The sequence below is a fragment of the Microcaecilia unicolor genome, chromosome 3, assembly GCF_901765095.1.
Source record: "Microcaecilia unicolor chromosome 3, aMicUni1.1, whole genome shotgun sequence".
Classification (NCBI taxonomy): Eukaryota; Metazoa; Chordata; class Amphibia; order Gymnophiona; family Siphonopidae; genus Microcaecilia; species Microcaecilia unicolor.
This window is the reverse complement of record NC_044033.1, coordinates 246672258-246692210: the sequence shown is the minus strand read 5'-3', so window position 1 is coordinate 246692210 and position 19953 is coordinate 246672258. Positions and strand designations below refer to the sequence as shown.

The 19953-nt window shown below is 47.1% G+C and overlaps 1 protein-coding gene across 3 annotated transcripts in view; it reads left to right on the top strand.

The window, feature by feature from the left end:
* Window positions 1-19953, top strand: part of LOC115466414 (zinc finger protein 773-like) — a 54417-nt gene that overhangs the window by 13290 nt on the left and 21174 nt on the right. For all 3 annotated transcript variants that reach the window (XM_030197620.1, XM_030197619.1, XM_030197621.1), the window contains exon 6: window positions 12900-13013. In XM_030197620.1, coding sequence (XP_030053480.1) covers window positions 12900-13013 — 114 coding nt within the window. The remainder of the gene's footprint in view (window positions 1-12899; window positions 13014-19953) is intronic.

Genomic DNA, 19953 nt, shown 5'->3' with positions numbered 1-19953 from the left:
GCTAAGCGGTATCGGCCTGGTAGATATTCTGTTGGGACTAGGGGTCGTTTCTTTCAGAGAACCCAGTCCTTTCGCGGTGGCCGTCGTGGAGGGTGAGGTTTCTCTTCGGGAGCATCCGGTACGTCCCGTCCTTCTCAATGATGGTTTGGGGGCCCAGCCTCTGGTTCGCGTGGGGGCTCACTTACGCTTGTTTTACCAGAGGTGGGTCCAGATCACGTCAGACCAGTGGGTGCTGCAGATAGTCTGAGACTGGTACGCGCTAGAGTTCGACGGACCTCTGTCCGACTTCTTCCTCGTGTCTCCCTGTCATTCACGGCACAAGGCGAGAGCGGTCCGAGATACTTTGTTGCGCCTGATAGATTTAGGAGCTGTAGTACCTGTTCCTCTAGCAGAGAGAGGAAAGGGATGTTATTCCATATACTTTGTGGTTCCCAAAAAAGAGGACGCTTTTCGTCCCATTTTGGATCTCAAGAATGTCAATGCAGCCCTAAAGGTTCCTTCCTTTCGGATGGAGACGTTATGCTCGGTCATTGTAGCGGTTCAGGAAGGGGAATTTCTGACTTCTCTAGATCTGACGGAAGCATATTTGCGCATTTCCATCCTGGAGGCGCATCAGCGTTTTCTTCGCTTTGTGGTGCTGGAGAGACATTTTCAGTTTTGCGCGCTTCCCTTCGCTCTGGCCACTGCTCCTCGAACCTTCTCCAAGGTGATGGTCGTGGTGGCAGCAGCTCTGCGGTTTCTGGGCATTTTGGTGCACCCGTACCTAGACGACTGGTTGATTCAGGCCAAATCAAAGTCGGAGAGCGAGGAGGTCACCGGTCGGGTGGTGTCCTTTTTGCAATCTCTGGGCTGGGTTGTCAATCTGGCCAAGAGTCACCTAGTGCCGTCACAGTCTCTCGAGTATCTGGGAGTCCGTTTCGACACGAAGAGAGGCCGGGTGTTCTTGACTTCCTCTCGCATGTCCAAGCTGCAGGCTCAGATCCGTCAATTCCGAGCCCAGAGGGCACCGTCGGAGCGGGAGTATCTGCAGGTGTTGGGTCTGATGGCCGCATCAATAGAGGTAGTTCCCTGGGCCAGGGCGCATATGAGGCAGCTGCAGGGTGATTTGTTGTCTCGTTGGTCCCCTCAGCTGCAGGATCTGGAGGAGAGGCTCTCTCTGTCGGAGGTTGTTCGTCGCAGTCTCAGCTGGTGGCTCCATTCTCTGAACCTTGCGAAGGGCATACCGTTGGCCGCTCCACATTGGGTGGTGATGACCATGGATGCGAGTTTGACGGGCTGGGGGGCGCATTGTCTGGGACAGGTGGCCCAGGGACGTTGGACAGTGGAGGAGGCGTTTTGGTCCATCAATCGTCTGGAGACGCGTGCAATTCGGTTGGCTCGTCGGTCCTTTCAGAGTCTAGTAGACGGCAAGGCAGTCAGGGTTCTTTCCGACAATGCCACAGCCGTGGCGTATGTGAATCGACAGGGAGGAACGAAGAGTCTCGGTTTAGCGGTAGAGGCAGCAGAGTTGCTGGTGTGGGCAGAGGCACATCTGCAGAGTCTCTCGGCGGGACACGTGGCAGGGGTGGACAACGTGAGCGCGGATTATCTGAGCAGGCACACGTTGGATCCCGGAGAGTGGGCTCTCCATCCCTCCGTGTTCGAGCGGATAGTGTTACAGTGGGGTCGGCCGGTGTTGGATCTAATGGCGTCGTCCGCCAATGCGCAAGTCTCTTGGTTCTTCAGTATTCGAAGAGATCCTCGGGCCGAGGGCATCGACGCGTTGGTCCTTCCGTGGCCGACTCAGCAGTTGCTCTACGTGTTCCCGCCGTGGCCGCTGGTGGGCCGCGTGGTTCAGTGGATCGGTCATAACCACTCGGGATTAGTAGTTCTGATAGCGCCCAATTGGCCCCGGCGTCCGTGGTACGGAGATCTGATGCGGTTGCTGGTGCAGGATCCGATTCCCCTGGGGCCTCGGGTGAGATTGGTTCAGGGGCCGATCGAGATGGCCGACCCCTCTCCATTCTTGCTTACGGCTTGGCTCTTGAAAGGCACCGTTTAAGACGCAAAGGTTTCTCGGCCAGGGTGATTGATACGATGTTGCGATCTCGTAAGAGGTCTACTTCCTTGGCATATGTGCGGGTGTGGCGCATTTTCGAGAATTGGTGTCAGGAGTGGGGCTATGCCCCGTTGCGCGTTTCGGCAGTGGAAGTGTTGGATTTTCTTTAGGATGGTTTGGATAGGGGGCTTTCGCTCTCCTCTCTGAAGGTGCAGGTTTCAGCCTTGTCTTGTTTTAGAGGTAAGGTTCGGGAAGTATCCTTGGCGGCTTCTCCGGACGTGGGGCGGTTTTTGAAGGCAGTGAAATTGCTTCGGCCGCCTCGCCGCCCGGTGGTCCCGTCTTGGGATTTAAATTTGGTCTTGGAGACTTTGGTGGGGCCTCCGTTTGAACCCTTGCCTTCCATTACGTGTAAGGATCTTACTTTGAAGACTGTCTTTTTGATGGCTATTTCTTCGGCGCATAGGATTTCGGAGCTTCAGGCTTTATCTTGCAAGAGAGCCTTTTCTGTCTTTTGCCAAAGAGAAAGTGACTTTACGCACGGTTCCTTCCTTTGTTCCTAAGGTGGTGTCTTCTTTTCATGTCAATCAGGTGATTTCGTTGCCAGTGTTGGGTGATCATGCCGGGGATCCCTTGCAGCGTCGTTTGGCTAAGCTGGATGTGCGGCGCGTCTTGCGGTCATATTTGAGCAGAACCCAAGATTTTTGATGTTCAGACAGGTAGTTTGTTTTGTTTGGAGGTCCCAAGAAAGGTGAAGCTGCCTCCAAGGCTACTCTGGCTAGGTGGTTGAAGGAAACTATTGCTTCGGCTTATTTGTTGAAGCGTCGGGCAGTGCCCTCTTTACTTAAGGCACATTCTACTCGTGGAGTAGCAGCTTCTTGGGCGGAAACTAGTTTTATTCTGCCGCAGGATATTTGTAGGGCAGCGGCGTGGTCCTCCATCCATTCCTTTGTGAAGCATTACAGACTTGATGTTCAGGTGAAAGAAGATGCCCGGTTTGGAGCGGCTGTGTTGTCTTCTGCTTTTCGAGGGTCCCACCCTTAGCTGGGATACTGCTTTGGTACGTCCCAAGCGTCTTGACCGGTCTGGAGGGTTGATGAGGAAGGTGAAATTAGGCCTTACCTGCTAATTTTCTTTCCTCTAGACCCTCTAGACCGGTCAAGAGCCCGCCCGTTCTTTTCTCAGAAGTATTCCTCAGCCGTGTCTATGCATAGCAGTATTTTGAGCCGGGTCTATGAATAGCAGTATTTTGAGCCGTGTTCTGCTAGGACTATTCCTTTAAGGTTTTGTGTGGTCAGAGAGAATTCTTTGACTCTAAGACATTACAGAGCGGGACGCTTTGACGTCTCGTCTGTTTTCAGCACACTGTTGGTACTTGTCCTTTGGTTTTCCAGGTACAGGGGTTTCTAGTTTCAGAGTTGTGTTTTTATTCTCTGCTTTGCTAAGTGTATACTGGCTATGGATGGCTAGGCACAGGTTATAAGTACATAGTTTCAAGTTTAGTGTTCTCAGTCTCCCTCTGCTGGTAGGCGAGCATATCCCAAGCGTCTTGACCGGTCTGGAGGGTCTAGAGGAAAGAAAATGAGCAGGTAAGGCCTAATTTCACCTTTGATTTCGCGGCCGCTATTTTCCCGCCCATATCATCGGAGACTCCCAGCGACTTCAAACGCTGTACTCACTGCAACCGGACCATCTCGGGTACTGACCCCCACGCGTGGTGCCTCCAGTGTCTTGGGCCTGATCATCTTCCAGCTGCCTGTAAGCTGTGTAAGTTAATGAAGAAAAGGACCCAGGTGGCTCGAGAGGCTCAGCGCGAAAGACTTTTTTCTGATCGGTCCGGTCCTTCGACATCGGTACCGAGGTTGGCGACGTTGAGGGAAGCAGCGACACCGAGAGTCCAGGTAATGGCTGCTGAAAGACCGCTTCGAGCTGGGAGCAGCGAGGCATCGAGTGGGTCTCCACCTGTCTCGAGGCCTACTGCTATGCAGGACCCCGGGATTGACCTTCGTCGGACCTGCCCCCGAGGAGGCGTGAGGATTCCACGTCCTCCTCTTCGGTACCGAGGAATCTCGATGACGGGTGTCGAGCGAAGGTGAAGAAGCACCGTCATCGATCTCCTTCCATGCACGGTACCGAGAGCTCCGGGGAGCTGAGGGAGTCGGCACCCGAGAAGCGTTGGCGCCGGGAGGACCGCTCACCCTCCATACAAGAAGTGCCGATGCGTCGGTCATCTGGCAGCCTGGTACTGGCTCTCGAGCCCCCTCAGATTCTGGCACCGACTCATGCAGCGCCCCCCCCCCCCCCCCAGCCTTTTCCGATGGAAGCTCTCGACGAGCGCCTCAGGGCCCTTCTTCCGGAACTTCTTGAAGGGTTGCTTCACCAGTCTGCCTCGGTGTCGGGGGTGCTTGCGCCTTCCGCACCGACTGTAGAGGTGGCATCTGGGCCATCACCTGTGAGGAGGTCTCCGTCCTCGGTACTGCTTGGAGTGCCGGCTTCGGCTGCCACCCGGGTTGATTCCCCCTTGACGTTGGTGGAGGAAGCTTCACCGGAGTCTAGGCAGGGGTCGACTTCGCGACACCCCCCACGAGGTCATCGTTCCTCGATGTCGAGGCAGGCTCGGGTTCGGGCTGCTCTTAGAGAGCTTTTGTCCGACACTGATGAAGAGCGCTTGTGGGAGGAGGAGGGGGACCTCAGGTACTTTTCAGAGGAAGAGTCGTGTGGCCTCCCCTCTGATCCCACTCCACCAATTGAAACTAGGATGTCTTCACCTGAGAGTCTTTCTTTCTCATCCTTTGTGTGGGAAATGTCTAAGGACATTCCATTCCCTATGGAGGTTATGGATGAGCCCAGGGCTGAGATGCTCGAGGTCCTGGATTATCCTTCTCCTCCTGCTGAGGTTGCAACGGCCCCCCTGCACAATACACTCAGAGAAGTGCTGATGCGGAATTGGTCTTACCCTCTCTCTAATCCAGTGGTCCTAAGAAGTCTGAGTCCCAGTACAGAGTCCATGGAGAGCCTGTAATGGTGAAGGCCCAACTTCCTCACGATTCCATAGTGGTGGACTCTGCTCTCAGAAGAGCCAAGAGTACTAGAGACTATGCCTCGGCGCCCCCAGGCAGAGAGTCTAGGACCTTGGATTCTTTTGGGAGGAGAACGTATCAGGCCACAATGCTCGCCGCAAGATCCAAACATACAGCGCTACACAAGCATTCACGGAACTCAGTGAGGCAACTGTCCACTTTAGTTGAAGCACTTCCTCCGGAGCTTGCTGAACCCTTTTCACCAGGTGGTCAGGCAGCAGAAGGTATGTCGCAAATTCCTGGCCAGGGGGTCTTACAACACTTTTGATGTAGCATCCCGAGTAGCATGCCCAAGGTATAGTAGCCGCAGCTGTCATGGCTGCGTGTCTTCTGACCTGGATCAGAAGGCCCAGCAGCGAATGGCAGATGTTCCTTGTTGGGGGATAATCTTTTTGGCGAAAAAAAGTAGAGGACATGGTCGATCAGATTAAAAAGCATCGTGACGCCATGGATTCTCTCTCCCGCCGGACGTATTCTGCTACTGCTTCCCTCTTCCAGGAGGTTTTTTGGATGGAAGAGGATTGCTCCCTATTCCTATAAACAGGCGTAGGCACACTCCTGCTTCTCGGCAGCCGGTTCAGGCTCAGTCCCCAGCATGCGCGTTCCCATCAACGTCGTGCGCCTAAGGCCCCTAGGCTCCCCAGCAAAAGCAAGGGACGGGCTTTTGACTGGCTCCAGTGCAGCATAGCCGCAGTAAAAGTGTCCGTGCTGGACGGCTTGCCTGTTGGGGGGAGGTTGATATTTTTTCACCAAAGGTGGCCTCTTACAACCTCCGACAGGTGGATTCTTCAAATAGTCCAGTTGGGATATACTCTCAATTTGGTTTCCAAGCCTCCAAATTCCCCACCGGGAGCTCAGTCCTTCAGCTTCCAGCACAAGCAGGTACTTGTAGAGGAACTCTTCGCCCTTCTAAAGGCCAATGCGGTTGAATCCGTTCCACCAGGGGAAGAAGGGCTGGGATTCTATTGCAGGTACTTCCTTGTGCAAAATGTTAATGCAATACCGCTTTATCTCCCATTCCGAATATGAATCTACTATGTCCTCATCAAGGCATACCGCAACGATCCATCTTATGAACTTTTATTGCAATAACGCTTTATCTCTTATTCTGAACATGAACTCTTTATACTTGATTGCTTAATCTACTATGTCATTCATGATCTTTATGTAATACCACTTGTATCTCTCACTCCGGAATGGCAATCGCCATGACGGAACAATGTAAGCCACATTGAGCCTGGAAATAGGTGGGAAAATGTGGGATACAAATGCAGTAAATAAATAAAAGAAAACAGGGGGGATGCGTCCCATCCTAGACCTAAGGGCCCTGAACAAATTCCTTCTCCAAGATACGTTCAGGATGGTTTCCCTGGGCACCCTTCTTCCCATGATTCAGGAAAACGATTGGCTCTGCTCTCTGGACTTAAAAGGATGCCTATACTCACATCTCGATACTCCCAGCTCACAGGAAGTATCTTCGATTTCGACTGGGAATTCGGTACTTTCAGTACTCTGTACTGCCCTTTGGCCTCTCATCTGCGCCCAGGGTCTTCACAAAGTGCTTGGCAGTTGTCGCAGCATCGCTACGCAGACTGGGAGTGCATGTGTTCCCTTATCTCGACGATTGGCTGGTGAAGAGCACCTCGGAGGCAGGGGCTCTACAGTCCATGCGCATGACTATTCAATTACTGGGGTTTGTAATCAATTATCCCATGTCTTACCTTGTCCCAGTTCAAAAATTGGAATTCATTGGAGCTCTGTTAGTCACACGGACGTCTCGAGCTTATCTTCCCCGGGTAAGGGCAGACAACCTACTGACCCTTGTGTCCTTGGCTTGAGCGTCTCAACAGATCACAGTCGGCAGATGTTGAGACTCTTAGGGCACATGGCTTCCACAGTTTATGTGACTCCCATGGTACGCCTACATATGAGATCAGCTCAGCTCAATTCATCTGTCCACCAACTTTTCCAGTTCCCTTCAGTGGTGGACCATTCGATCTAATCTGATCTTGGGACGTCCATTCCAAATTCCTCAGCCACAAAAAGTGCTGACGACGGATGCATCCCTCCTAGGGTGGGGAGCCCATGTAGATGGGCTTCACACTCAGAGCTTGGTCCCTTCAGGAAAAGGATCTTCAGATCAATCTCCTGGAGTTATGAGCGATCTGGAATGCTCTCAAGGCTTTCAGAGATTGGTTGTCCAATCATATCATTTGAATTCAGACAGACAATCAGGTTGCAATGTATTATACCAACAAGCAGGGGGGCACTGGATCTCGCCTTCTGTGTCAGGTATGCTTCTTCAGGCCACGTATCTGGCAGGCATAAAAAACAGTCTGCCCGACAGGTTAAGCAGGATTATGCAACCTCATGAGTGGTCACTAAACATGGACGTTGTTCGCAAGATCTTCCGAGCGTGGGGCACCCCCTCGGTGGATCTTTTTGCCACTCAGCTCAATCACAAAGTCCCTCAGTTTTGTTCCAGACTTCAGACCCACGACAGACTAGCGTCAGATGCCTTTCTCCTTCTGTATGCGTATCCTCTCATACCTCTAGTAGGGAAGGACTTTTGCTGAAACTCAAGCAAGACCGCGAACCATGATCCTGATTGCGCCCTTTTGGCCCTGTCAGATCTGGTTCCCTCTTCTGGAACTGTCATAAGTACATAAGTAATGCCACACTGGGAAAAGACCAAGGGTCCATCGAGCCCAGCATCCTGTCCACGACAGCGGCCAATCCAGACCAAGGGCACCTGACAAGCTTCCCAAACGTACGAACATTCTATACGTGTTATTCCTGGAACTGTGGATTTTTCCCAAGTCCATTTAGTAGTGGTTTATGGACTTGTCCTTTAGGAAACCGTCTAACCCCTTTTTAAACTCTGCCAAGTTAACCGCCTTCACCACGTTCTCCGGCAACGAATTCCAGAGTTTAATTATGCGTTGGGTGAAGAAAATTTTCTCCGGTTTGTTTTAAATTTTACTACACTGTAGTTTCATCGCATGCCTCCTAGTCCTAGTATTTTTGGAAAGCATGAACAGACGCTTCACATCCACCTGTTCCACTCCACTCATTATTTTATATGCCTCTACCATGTCTCCCCTCAGTGTCTCTTCTCCAAACTGAAAAGCCCTAGCCTCCTTAGTCTTTCTTCATAGGGAAGTCGTCCCATCCCCGCTATCATTTTAGTCGCCCTTCGCTGCACCTTTTCCAATTCTACTATATCTTTCTTGAGATGCGGCGACCAGAATTGAACACAATACTCAAGGTGCGGTCGCACCATGGAGCGATACAACGAAGAACAGTGGAGATTGGAGTGTTTTCCAACCCTCATCACCCAGAACGAGGGGGTCGCTTCTACATCCCAACGTCCGGTCTCTGGCTCTCACAGCCTGGATGTTGAGAGCTTAGAGGTTGCCTCTTTAGGTCTGTCGGAGGGTGTCTCCTGAGTCTTGCTTGCTTCCAGGAAAGATTCCACAAAGAAGTGTTATTCTTTTAAATGGAGGAGGTTTGCCATCTGGTGTGACAGCAAGGCCCTAGACCCCTTTTTCTTGTCCTACACAGGCCCTGCTTGAATACCTTCTACACTTATCAGAGTCTGGTGTCAAGACCAACTCCGTAAGGGTTCATCTTAGTGCAATTAGTGCTTATCATCAACGTGTAGAAAGGTCAGCCTATCTCTGGACAGCCTTTAGTGATTTGATTCATAAGAGGTTTGCTTTTGTCAAAGCCCCCAGTCAAACCTCCCCAGTGTCAGGGATCTCAACGCATTCTCAACCAGCTGATGAAAGCTACTTTTGAGCCACTGAATTCCTGCCATCTGGAGTACTTGACCTGGAAGGTCATTTTCTTGGTGGCTGTTACTTCAGCTCATAGAGTAGCAGTGAGCTCCAAGCCCTGGTAGTGCACCGCACCTTATATCAAGTTTCATCACAACAGGAGTAGTCCTCCACACTCACCCTAAGTTCTTGTCAAAGGTGGTGTCGGAGTCCATCTGAACCAGTCAATTGTCTTGCCAACAATTGTTTCCCCGTCTCATACCCGCCCTGGTGAGGACAAGTTGCAACCTTGGGACTGTAAGAGAGCATTGGCCCTTTTATGTGGAGCGGACAAAGCCCTATAGACAGTCCGCCCAGTTGTTTGTTTCTTTTGATCCCAACGGGGGGAGTTGCCATCGGAAAATGCACAATCTCCAATTGGCTAGCAGATTGCATTTCTTCCACTTATGCCCAAGCTGTGCTGACTCTGGAGGGCCATGTCACGGCTCATAATGTTGGAGCCGTGGCTGCGTCGGTGGCTCACTTGAAGTCAGCCTCCATTGAAGAGATTTGCAAGGCTGCAATGTGGTCATCAGTCCACACATTCACATCTCACTACTGCCTTCAGCAGGATACCCGATGCGATAGTCGGTTTGGGCAGTTGGTGCTGCAGAATCTGTTCAGTGTTTAGAATCCAATACCCTCCTAGGCCTATTTATGTTCTGTTTCAGGCTGCACTCTCAGTTGTGTTTCTTTTTAGGTCAATCCATGTTATGTCCTCGCCGTGGCGAGGCCCAATTGACCCTTTTTTTTTTTTTTTTTTGAGTGAGCCTGGGGGCTAGGGATACCCCATCATGAGAATATTCAGCCTGTTTGTCCTCGGAGAAAATGAAGATACATACCCGTAGCAGGTATTCTCCGAGGACAGCAGGCTGAATATTCTCACAGCCTGCCTTCCTCCCCTTTGGAGTTGTTCAAGTTCTCTCTTTTGCTGTTTACTTAACTAGTAAGGACACGCTCGCGTTGCGGGCGGGAAGCCCACTCGGGCTCCGCGCGACGGAGCGTTCTACAAAACTTCTAGTTTTTTCTAAAGAGTTCTGGTCTCCTGGGCCGTCGCGGAGTAATGACCCATCATGAGAATATTCAGCCTGCTGTCCTCTGAGAATACCTGCTACAGGTATGTATCTCATTTTATCCGAGGCTACTCATTCTCTTTGTGGCATTTGCTTTCTTGTCTTTCAGTGGGGAAGCAGTTAATTTGGGGAACTGGCTAATGATTTAATAGTGAACCAGCAGCTGGTTTAAGCTGATCCTTTGCAGTGTTTTAAATCGCCTTTATATCTGTCTGTTCCGATAACGGTCTTCCAGTTATTTCATCTTTCTGCTCATTAACTTAAAGGAAGAGTTGCAGTCCAAAAAACTCAGAGAGGGGAGATGCTGCCTGTGACCTCACAGCAAGTGAGTGTGCCCTATCCTGTGGAGCCTCATCACTGCCGGTGACCTCTCCATGGGCTCTCAGCAGCTCTGCAAATCACTTGTAGACGCCGTACTGTTATGAAATTATTTAATTATGGAGTCCCTGGGAGCTCCCCTTCTGCACATCACTGCTAGTGTATCCCTGCTACCATCTGGGAATGACTGTAAGCAGTACTTTCCCTACACTCACCTCTGATAGGATAGGGAGAGTGTTACTACCCATTCCATGGGGAGGACGGGTGAAAAAGTTCATGCCTAGCATGGCTTTTTCAGAAGTAACTGATTTCCAATTGAAGTAGTCATAGTTTTGAAGTTGATTAGCATCAAAGGACTGTTCCAAAATATCTTTTCATGTGGGGGGGGGCGACAGCTGCACATGATTCATGTACGCAGGAAGCATGGCATAAGAGAAATCCTTGGCGCTTATGTAGATGGATAAGAACAAAAGAATAGCCCTACTGGGTCCATCTAGCCCAGTATCCTGTTTCTAACAGTGGCCAAGCCAGGTCACAAGTGCCAACATGGCAATGAATGATCATCACACTTCAAACCTTCAAAAATAGCTTCATTAGAGCGTACACCACTCAGTGTTTCAATGTATTTAAGGAAAAAAGAGGCATCGAATAGCCTAGTGGTTAGTGCAGTGGACTTTGATCTTGGGGAACTGAGTTTGATTCCCACTGCAGCTCCTTGTGACTCTGGGCAAGTCACTTAACCCTCCATTGCCCCTGGTACAAAATAAGTACCTGAATATATGTAAATTGCTTTGACTGTAGTTGCAAAAACCTCAGGCGGTATATCCAGTCCCATTTCCCTTATAACGCACAACTGTTCCAAGTTCTTTTAATAGTCCTCAATCGTTTCCCTCAATGTTTCTCAATTACTTTTTCTTTTCATCTGCTTAGCTCACAAACAACCATGCACATAGCATAGAAAAAAGAGAGAGGGGCCTATTCAACCGACCATATTCAACCTAATGATGACACCCTTGGCTAAGCTATTATCGAATCAGAATCTAAACCCATACATATATGCTGATGATGTAACAATCTTTATCCCATTCAAACACGATTTAAGAGAAATTTCCGACGAAATCAACCAAAGCCTACACATTATGAACTCCTAGACAGATGCATTTCGACTGAAACTAAATGCCGAAAAACCCAATGCCTAGTACTCGCCTCGCAATACAACAAGAAGGAATTCACCACCATCAACGCACCTAATCTAAGTCTACCAGTCTCAGACACCCTAAAAATCCTTGGAGTCACCATTGACCAACACCTAACACTTGAGAACCATGCAAAAAACATAACTAAAAAGATGTTCCATTCAATGTGGAAACTAAAATGAGTCAGACCATTTTTCCCAAGGAATGTCTTCCGATACCTGGTACAATCACTGGTACTTAGTCATCTGGACTATTGTAATTCACGTCTACACCGGCTGCAAAGAGCAAATACTCAAAAAACTCCAGACAGCCCAGAACACGGCAGCCAGACTTGTATTCGTCAAACCAAAATACGAAAGTGCAAACACCCCTTCGCGAAAAACTACACTGGCTCCCACTCAAAGAACGCATCACGTTCAAACTCTGTACCTTGGTCCATAAATCATCCATGGTGACGCCCCAGCTTACATGTCGGACCTAATAGAACTACCACCCAGAAATGCAAAATAATCTCCCGCACATTCCTCAATCTTCATCTCCTAAATGTAAAGGCTTGAAATACAATCAATGCATGCATCACCTTTTCCTATACAAGCACACAGCTCTGGAACTCACTGCTATGTAACCTGAAATCGGTCTACGAATGACCAATTCCGCAAACTCGAAAACTTATCTCTTCGACAAAATATATCATAAAGAACAACACGCGTAACTCTACTTTCTTTAAGATATCCAGGAATGTTCTTTAATGTCTTTTGCTTTCACACTATCATGCACCTAATGTCTATGGCTTTAACACTATCATTATTTCACCATCATGTAACCAAAACTTCTGCTAAAACAAATGTATACTCTTTCTATTTCCAATATTATGTATTTCACATCATGTACCCAGAACTTGCTGTAAACCAATGTACATTCTTTTCTATTTGCAGTATCCACGATGAATTGTAAGCCACATTGGCCTGCAAAAAGGTGGGGATAATGTGGGATAAAAATGTAATAATAATTATACGATACCTTCCAATTCCCTGCATTTGTTTCTTTTAATTCTTTCAAACGTCCCACTTCATATAGTAACAAAACCAAAGAAGAAGAAAAATAGCAGACAGTGATTATTGGAACCCACACCCTCGGTCTCCTGACCTGCTTGGGGGGGGGGGGGGGGGGGTTAGTAAATAGTGGCTGAGAATTGTATTCAGACTTTCACTGGCATAAAAACTGAATTAGCAATTCAGAGGAATTCAATTGAAGGCCATTTTAAACAGAGCCATTGATCATTTCCTTCTAAAGACCCCTGGGGCTTTGCTTTGTGATTCTGCTTATTGGCATGTGCTTCCAAAGTGTCAGAAAGCTTAGGGATCTTCTTTGTCTTCCAGTAACAGGTGGCTCTGTTTTCCAGCCTCACCAGTTCTTACAAAGTAAGGAAGAGGAAAACAGTGGGACGGATCCAGGTGCCTTGGGAAATGGAAGCGAGTATTGCTCTACCACTGGTGAGTGATCTCTTTTGTTGCTTGACTGGTTGAAGACTTTTGCCAGGCTGAGACAGAGTCCCACTGGTGCAAGGGTTCGTTGTCATATGAGCAGAGGCTGTTCTGTAGCCAGAATTAATGTCCACGCTTGATAATCTGTTGGGCTACGATCATTCTCCAATTATACCATTGGGCTAGTGGCAGACATGCATCTGGGTGTCTGCGAGTAAACCACTGAGCAGTAGGTAGATGTAGGTGTCTGTTCTCTGGGATTATACTGTTGGGCATTGGCTGACCTTGCAATGGGTATCTGTGTTTGTACTATTGAGACTTGTGGATTTATGATAAGGTAATTATTGATACAAATTATTGAAGTGTCCAGTACTTTTGCGAGATATATATATTGCTTATAATTATTTAAACAAGGAAAAGACCTCAATATACCCGAAGCTTATCTGGATTTTAGCATCTTTGACTGGGGTTGTAGTAGTTATCATCGGTCTGTCAACCTCGTGGTATTTATTTTTTTAATTTTTTTCTAAAATCCATTTTATTGTAATCCTTAAAGGTTTAAAACATAGATTTCTTGTTTTCTTATCACTTATTTCTCTTGATTTTCACCAAAACTAACTTTTCATATTGAACTTATTCAGGAGTAGCCTAGTGGTTAGTGCAGCGGACTTTGATCCTGGGGAGCTGAGCTCAATTCCCACTGCAGCTCTTTGTGACCGTGGGCAAGTCACTTAACCCTCCATTGCCCCATGTACAAAATAAGTACCTGTATATATGTAGACCGCTTTGAATGTAGTTGCAAAATACCACAGAAGGCGGTATATCAAGTCCCATTTCCCTTCCCTATATGTATAGTAAAAAGTCGAGCACTTAGCTATCAACCAATATATATCTTGCAAAAGTACTGGACTCTTCAATATTTTGTCTCATTTGATTTGTTAGAGCCACAGTTATCTTTCCTCATTTTTGATAACGGTAATTATTGATGACAGTTTTTTGGAATATGATCGGACATTGTTTTGGGATCTGAAATGTGATAAATCATTGTCTGATCGGCCACATCAGTCGTAATGTTCTGGCTTCAAGGCAGACCTCATCAGCTTGGAAAGCATTTCAGAAGTGCTGCTGTAGTCCAGTGGTTCCCAAACCTGGTCCTGCAGGCACCCCAGCCAGTCAGGTGTTCAGTATATCCACAATGAATATTCGTAAGACAGAGTTGCATGCAGTGGAGGCAGTGCATGCAAATCTCTTTCATGAATAAACATTGTGGGTATCTTGAAAACCTGACTGGCTGGGGTGCCTCCAGGACCAGGTTTGGGAACCAGTGCCCTGATGGATAATGTTCTTTTTTTAAAATTTTATGCTGTATATATTGAAAGTCTCATTTTCGCTATGCTAATCATAACTTAGTTCAGCCCTCCAATACTAGAAGCCTTAGCTAAGGTTGCAGCAACAACTGGAGTAAGAGTTTTTGGTTTGAAATGGGCTGGATTCGGTTTACACGCTCCCTTTTGACATATGTTTTTTCCTTTTTAAAAAGGTAAAATTTGTTTTCACTACATTGTGATTTTTATCGGGGGCTAAGATGTTTTTTCTTCTGAATTCTGTTCATTTTAAGATAAGAATCCAGTCATTTGGTTAGTCGTCATTAGATGTGAGGCGAGAGTTGAAAGGTCATCAGATGGACTTGTGCAGTCGTCCCTCATCCTTTTGACACCCGCGTTCCCTGGGGTAACTTTTTAGGAAGTGTCCATCTGTGAGGATGGGTCTTGGAAAGGCAGTTGTGAAACAGTGCTGCTAACTTAGAGCCCCCCTGGACCTGGGCAGGTGCCTTGCATGTGTCCGTATTGAAGGACAATCTTGTGTCTCTGAGACCCACTCAGGGTTAACTTGCTCAGGCCTTTCTTGCACATCTGCCCTGCGTTGGTGTCCTCCTGCATACCCCAGCTCTGAAAGCTATTCCCTAATGGGTTCTAGGGATACCTGATACACCATAAAACCCAGTTATCGCACAGTTCCTAGAAATGCCCCTACAGACGAAATACAGAAAAAAATGCTAGGATCACTTACCAGCCACAGAGACAGAGTTAATAAACTTGAAAAGATTAGTAATAAACAGTTGGGAAACAGTGAAAAAGAAAACATGAATTAATTGTGTAAGCAATTGACAGGTAAAATAACAAAGATTCCTACAGATGCAGTATTTAGACATTGTTTACCGAGTGTCTAGAACTGGTGTTCTCTGTGCAGCCACTGGAATGCCTGCCCTGTTACAGGAACTGCCCCCCCCCCCCATGTGAATGCTGGTTTCAAATATGCAGCTCGGACTCCCTGAGCAAGGAAATCTTTTGCATTTTGACTATTAATGGTGGTGAGGGGGCAGGAAAGAACCCCATTCTTTCCTGCCTCTGCTCTCTGGCTGATTCCGCCACTTGTTCTAAATGGCTGCCCGACTTCAAGCAGCAATCTTGTGAGACTGCTGCAGGAAGTCTCTGCGGCCATTTGGAAAAAGCAGTGGCACCGGCCCAGAGCAGTGTCAAGAGTGGGGTTCTTTTCTGCCCCGTAGAGGTACTCCTGATGCAGCTCCTCCTCCTCCTACATCACGGGTGAGTGCTGGAGCGGCTGAAAAAAAATACGGATAGCGTTTGGATGCAGGCAGGGAGGGAGATGAAAAAAAAAAAAAAGAGATGCTATGTGTGGATGCAGGGGGGCTGTAAAAAAAAAAGGTGGATCCTATGAGGGCAGTGAGGGCTTTAAAAAAGGTGGGTGCAGGGAGGAAGAGGACTGTATAGAAAGGTGGATGCTATGTGTGGGCGCAGGGAGGGAGGGAGGGGGGCTGTAAAAAAGGTGGATGACATATATAGGTGCAGGGAGGGGGGCTGTATAAAAGGTGGATGACATATATAGGGAGGGGGGCTGTAAAAAGGTGGATGCTATGTATGGGTACAGGGAGGGGGCTGTAAAAAGGTGGATGTTATGTGTGGGTGCAGGGAGGGGGGCTGTAAAAAAGGTGGATGACATGTATGGTTACAGGGAGGTGGCTGTAAAAATGTGGGTGCAGGGAGGGAGGGGCTGTAGAAAAAGATGGATGCCAGTATGGGTGTAGGGAGGGGGGGCTGTAAAAAAAGGATGCTTTGAATAGCGCAGGGAGAAGGGACTGTAAAAAAAATTTAAAAAGTGGATGTTATGTGTTGGTATAAGGAGGAAGGGGGCTGTAAAAAAAAAAGTGAATGGTATTTGTGTACAGGAGGGGGGTTGTAATATTGGTTAAATTATGACAATTTGTAAATTTTGTACAAAGAATTTTGCAGAATTTGCAAATTTTGTGCCCAGAATTTTGAATTTTTTGGTACAGAATTTTGGCAGGAGTAGGCCTGAGAACCTGGGGAACTGGGTTCAATTCCCACTGCAGCTCCTTGTGACTTAACCTTCCATTGCCCCAGGTACAAGATAAGTACCTGTATATAATATGTAAACCGCTTTGATTGTAACCGCAGAAAGGTGGTATATCAAGTCCTAACCCCTTTCTCTTTAATAATAGAAGATGAATTTTCAGCAGAAAATTTATGCTCCTATGTTTGAAAACGGGATAAACTTAAGGCACTAAACTCAGGAGCCTGCTTTGAATCAACACCCAAGAAAAAGATATAGGTGTCATTGTAGACAATACTCTGAAATCTTCTTTCCAATGTGCAGTGGCAGCAGCCAAAAACACAAACAGGATGCTAGGAATTATTAGGAAAGGGATGCAAAATAAGACCAAGAATATTTTAATGTCTCTGTTTTGCTCCGTGGTGTGACCTCACCTTGAGTGTTGCGTTCAATTCTGGTCGCCGTATCTCAAAAAACATAGTGGAATTAGAAAAGGTTCAAAGAAGAGCGATCAAAATGATAAAGGGGTTGGAACTCCTACCATATGAGGAAAGGCTAAAGAGGTTAGGGCTCTTCAGCTTGGAAAAGAGATGGATATGGGGAGATATGATTGAGGGCTACAAAATCCTGAGTTATGTAGAAAGAGTAGAAGTGAATCGATCTTTCACTTTCACAAAGTACAAAAACCAGGGGACACTCAAATACTTTAAAAATAATAGGAGGAAATATTTTTTCACTCAACGAATAGTTAAGCTCTGGAATTCTTGTCTGGGTTTAAAAAAGTTTGGACAAATTCCTGGAGGAAAAGTCCATAGTCTGCTATTGAGACAAACAAGGGGATGCCACTGCTTTCCCCAGGACTGGTTGCATGGAATGGTGCTACTAATTGGGTTTCTGCCAGGTACTTGTAACCTGGCTTGGCCACTGTTTGGAGATCAGGATACTGGGCTAGATGGACCATTGGTCTGACCCAGTATGGCTATTCTTATGTTCTAAATGAAAGAGCTCAGCTTTATTTGTTTGTTTTTTGCATATCAGGCCATTTATTTATAGGTGTGTGTTTTTATTTCATAATCGTTGTATTTTGTTTATTTACACTATTTTAAAAAAATGTTGTTTATATTCTTTTTAGTGTTACTGTTTTGAACTTTTTCTGGAAGAGCAGACTATAGGTGTTGATTGAGGTCTTTAAAGATCACTGTTTCTATCGCATAGATGACAGAAATTTAACAAGGTGCAGACTGAAAAATGTGTGCTCTTGGCAGGGGTTCTCAACCCAGTCCTCTGGATACATCAAGCCAGTTAGGTTTTCAGGATACCCACAATGAACGTGGATGAGAGGTTTGCATACAATGGAAGCAGTGCATGCAAATTTATCTCATAGAAACATAGAAACATGACTCCAGATAAAGGTCATATGACCCATCCAGTCTGCCCATCCTCTGTAACCCCTAATTCTTCCTGTTCCTAAGCGATCCCACATGCTTATCCCATGCCTTTTTAAATTCTGGAACAGTCCTCGACTCTACCACCTCCACTGGGAGGCCATTCCACGCCTCCACCATCCTTTCTGTGAAATACTTCTTCCTTAGGTTACTCCTAAGCCTATTCCCCTCTTAACTTTGTCATATGCCCCCTCATTCCAGAGCTCTCCTTCATTTGAGAAAGGCTCTCATCCTGTACATAAATGCCCTTGAGCTATTTAAACGTTTCTATCATATTCATTGTGGATATCTTGAAAACCTGACTGGTTTGGCGTGTCTCGACGAATGGATTGAGAACCCCTGTCCTAAGGTCATCTCTTAATCTGGTACCTATTACGTCTGCTTCCATTAACTCTACCTTCCTGAGCAGTTTGCAACTTCATCACATACATGTATATCAAGCACATAAATCATAACGTACATATTTTCTTAATGACTAAAAACTTAACATCCCTTTCTAAAAATCAAGCAAAATAAATTATCCTTTGAAGTCTGCAAGGAGTTCCTCAAAATGATCTCATTCAAAGACTTGTACAAACAGGCCTTCAGTTATCTCCTAAATCTTAAAGAAGGAGTGATATTTCCTCAAAACTGGGCCAGTAATACGAAAAAGTGCTGATCTATTATAAGCCTTTAATCTGATGTGATGAAATGAGGGAACGCTTATTAGCCGAACGTAAAGAATTCATAGGTCAGTAAGGCTGAAGCAACGGCTACTATTACTACTCATCATTTCTGTAGTGCTATTAGATGTACACAAAACTGAGCTAACCCTTAAAGAAACCTCAGTATTCAAAAGTTCTATAAACCAAAAATAGAAATTTAAACTGGATCTGCCATGTAATTGGTAATCAGTGAACTCTAGGGTTTTGGGGGAGTTTTTAGTATCAAAAGTTCTTGAAAAACAGTATATGCCAAAAACTTTTAGAATCCTGGAAATCAACAGATTATAAAAACCATCCTGAGGGCTCACCGTGGCTCTTCAGTGCTCCCTCAAAGAAACTATGCCCCCCCCCCCCCACCCCCGAGACTGCCACTGAAACTTGTGGTAGCCATTTTCAGTAGGTGACCTGACAAGCAACAGTGTTCCTGCCCCAGCTCACCACTGGACCACCAGGGCAAGGTAGGCCTAGGGTGTTTGTTTTCTTTACAAGACAGTGGGAGTTTCCAGTCGGGGGGGGGGGGGGGGAGGGGCTGGGCAGAGGCAGCCATGGCAGAACAGCTCGGGAAAGGGAGGGAGTGGCAGGAATGTCGGATGCCCCTTTCTTTCCGAGCACTCTACCAAAACCCTCATCCACACCCTTGTCACCTCTCGTTTAGACTACTGCAATCTGCTTCTTGCTGGCCTCCCACTTAGTCACCTCTCCCCTCTCCAGTCGGTTCAAAACTCTGCTGCCAGTCTCGTCTTCCGCCAGGGTCGCTTTACTCATACTACCCCTCTCCTCAAGACCCTTCACTGGCTCCCTATCCGTTTTCGCATCCTGTTCAAACTTCTTCTACTAACCTATAAATGTACTCACTCTGCTGCTCCCCAGTATCTCTCCACACTCGTCCTTCCCTACACCCCTTCCCATGCACTCCGCTCCATGGATAAATCCTTCTTATCTGTTCCCTTCTCCACTACTGCCAACTCCAGACTTCGCGCCTTCTGTCTCGCTGCACCCTACGCCTGGAATAAACTTCCTGAGCCCCTACGTCTTGCCCCATCCTTGGCCACCTTTAAATCTAGACTGAAAGCCCACCTCTTTAACATTGCTTTTGACTCGTAACCACTTGTAACCACTCGCCTCCACCTACCCTCCTCTCTTCCTTCCCGTTCACATTAATTGATTTGATTTGCTTACTTTATTTATTTTTTGTCTATTAGATTGTAAGCTCTTTGAGCAGGGACTGTCTTTCTTCTATGTTTGTGCAGCGCTGCGTACACCTTGTAGCGCTATAGAAATGCTAAGTAGTAGTAGTAGTAGGGAGGGAGGGAAGGAAGGAGAGAGAGGATTACTTAAACTATCAGTTTGTTTTTGAGTTAACAGTTTCCCCCCTTTTTTTAGGTTTATATTAGAGTATATATTATTTTTTTAATGGATGTGTTGTTT